Below are 2,454 nucleotides of genomic sequence, written 5' to 3'. Positions count from 1 at the left end.
AGGATTCCACATTATTCCTCTTTGGGGTTGTTAGATCTGCTGACCTAAAAGCACTTCATTAAACTTATTCTATCAGAGAGGTTCCAGCACACAGGACTGATAGAGCTCCAGTAGATCATATCTGTAAAGTCATGTGACTCATCACAGCATCAGAATAGACAAGAATTCACTGTGAGCTTCACATCTCATTACAGCTAATGGACCAATCAAATCAGTCCACAGCTTCAAAACATCCAATCAGGCGTGAGTCTGGACCTGGTTTTCTACTGAACACACAAGTTCATTACCTCACTATCACTTTGTCTAAACAGGAACGATGATCACACTCTTTGTGGCTCTTTACTCTCTGCTTTGTCTCTGCACAACTGGTGAGGAACATTTTAAACTTTCACTTAAAATAGTCATTTTACATGTTTAACTAATTCATTAAAATGAAATATTAAACACTTTTTTTTTTACAGGAAACACTTCTGACATCAAGGAGCTTCAAGTGAAAACAGTAAAGCCTGGAGAAGCTGTAACTATGGAGTGTAACAACAATGAACAAAGAAGTAATTTAGCTTGGTACAGACAGAGTTTTGGAAAAGTGCCTCAGTTTTTGGCGAGACAGTACGGTGGCCCTCCTGGCTACATATTTGCCGAGGGATTTAATGATAACCGCTTCAGTGTTACTGTAAAGGACCAAACGTTTGATCTTAACATTAATGAAACAAGAGAAGATGATGGAGGAGAATATTTCTGTGGATATGTGTGGGGAAGTACAGTAAAGTTCACATCTGGAACACGTCTGCAGTTTGAAGGTAAACAGTTTTACTCTGATAACCTGCTAATTCCAGATCAACACTTTAACCAGAATTATGTGTACATGTGCATTAAATGTTGAATATTTCACATTATTCATATTTAGTATCGTTTCTGTTTATTTGCTGCTTTTCCAATTTATTTGTAAAGGTGAAGAGATGAAACCCTGTCCTACACCTGGAACACTTAACAAGAACACACACTCTGTTACACACCAGGGTTCAAACAGCAGTAAGAACTTTCACATTTTTTCCTTCCCACATACTCCACTGTACATTTCATCTTCTTCTAATGAGTGTGTGTGTGTGTGTGTGTGTGTGTATGTGTATGTGTGTGTGTGTGTGTGTGTGTGTGGGAGAGAGAGAGAGAGAGAGAGACGAAGAGAATAAAAGGGCAAAAAGCTAGTGAAAGAGCCATGAAAAAGTGAAAAGTATGTAAGAGAGAAGAAAAATAGACAGACTGAAAAGAAAAAAAAGATAGTGAGAAACAAACCAGTGATGGAGTAAGAAAAAAGGAGAGAAAAGGGGGGAAAAGAGCAACACAATAAAGTGGCAGGGAAGAAAAAAAAGACAGACAGACGCGAAACACAAACCTGCCACCAAGTGAGGGGCAGCGAGTGACCACACACACATCTCTCACACACACAAATATGTACTGATCACTATTATTATTATTATTATAATTATTATGAACATAATGTCTCACGGTAAATCTCGGAGTGGAAATTGATGAATATCTTACAGTGTACATTTGCTTATCACCAGTAATGAGAATAAACGCAATGGATCAGAAAATATTACCTGCACATGTTCATGTCTTCACCTCCTCAACTGTTAGTGTCAGTGACTGGTGATACACACACACTCAGGCAGGAGAGAGAACGGCAAAGAGACACACACTTCAACTTTAAGATTTATTTAAACAGTTCCAGTGCCACATTTTACAAGTTATTATTTAAAATAGATAAAAACCTATTTATTGCAGGCAACAAGCCTCTCTCTCCCACACAGAACCACACAAAAGTGTGTGTGAATAGCCCCGCCCCTCTGCACTGTGTGAAGCACTCATGATTCCCTTTAGTCAGGAAGGCATGAGTTCATGTCCCAGCCCACTGCACAAACACAGCCACCAGTGTTACAGCACAGACTTAGTGCTCGTCCCAAACCTGGATAAAAAAAGGGGCGGGTTATGTCAGGACAGGCAGGTCTCAAGGTCAGAAGGGTCAGAATCACTGTTAATCCAGGGTTGCCATGTGTAACAGTTAGATATGCGTACTCTTCTGTAATGGATAAGATAATGTAGATTTTGTGCTTTTTGAAAGCAGGAACTCCAGCAGAACTAGTTATGATAGCGTAACTCAAATGGAGATCCAGGAGGAAAGACGGACATGAGAGACCTCTGGGAAGGCAGTCAGTCACTATCAACAAAGCTGAGTGAAGTCATAAGAGTGGGGGAAGACAGCATCCGAACATACCAATAATATGTACCTGTATCATGGTACCACATCAGCTTGGCAATATTCTTCATTTTATTCGTACACTCTAAAAAGAGAATTTGTGCTGTAGTTGAGGTAAAGCAATATTTTAAATGATTATTATTCAGCTTTCTGCTTAAGTCACGGTTATATGTGTTTTGGGTTTCCCTCAACTTAAA

At 39.4% G+C, this 2,454-nt stretch overlaps 1 protein-coding gene across 1 annotated transcript; it reads left to right on the top strand.

Annotated features, from left to right (window-relative positions):
- The first annotated feature begins 200 nt into the window (after nucleotides 1–200).
- Nucleotides 201–2,192, top strand: LOC128514927 (uncharacterized). Its single transcript, XM_053488842.1, has 5 exons — nucleotides 201–368; nucleotides 462–800; nucleotides 952–1,032; nucleotides 1,863–2,013; nucleotides 2,126–2,192. Exons 1-5 carry the CDS (start codon nucleotides 317–319, stop codon nucleotides 2,190–2,192), a joined length of 690 nt encoding a protein of 229 aa, XP_053344817.1. The 5' UTR covers nucleotides 201–316.
- The last annotated feature ends 262 nt before the right edge of the window (nucleotides 2,193–2,454 follow it).

This window comes from Clarias gariepinus, chromosome 27, assembly GCF_024256425.1.
Source record: "Clarias gariepinus isolate MV-2021 ecotype Netherlands chromosome 27, CGAR_prim_01v2, whole genome shotgun sequence".
NCBI classification, from domain to species: Eukaryota; Metazoa; Chordata; class Actinopteri; order Siluriformes; family Clariidae; genus Clarias; species Clarias gariepinus.
The sequence above is the reverse complement of the archived record's forward strand: the minus strand, read 5'-3'. Positions and strand labels throughout refer to the sequence as shown.

What these genes read in the sequence shown, in the direction of transcription:
- LOC128514927 (XM_053488842.1), top strand. Translation starts at nt 317, where the DNA reads ATGATCACACTCTTTGTGGCTCTTTACTCTCTGCTTTGTCTCTGCACA. An exon ending in ACACCAGGGTTCAAACAGCA is followed by an intron (nt 1,033 to 1,862) that starts GTAAGAACTTTC and finishes CACTGTGTGAAG; the next exon opens with CACTCATGATTCCCTTTAGT. An exon ending in CAGGACAGGCAGGTCTCAAG is followed by an intron (nt 2,014 to 2,125) that starts GTCAGAAGGGTC and finishes TTTTGAAAGCAG; the next exon opens with GAACTCCAGCAGAACTAGTT.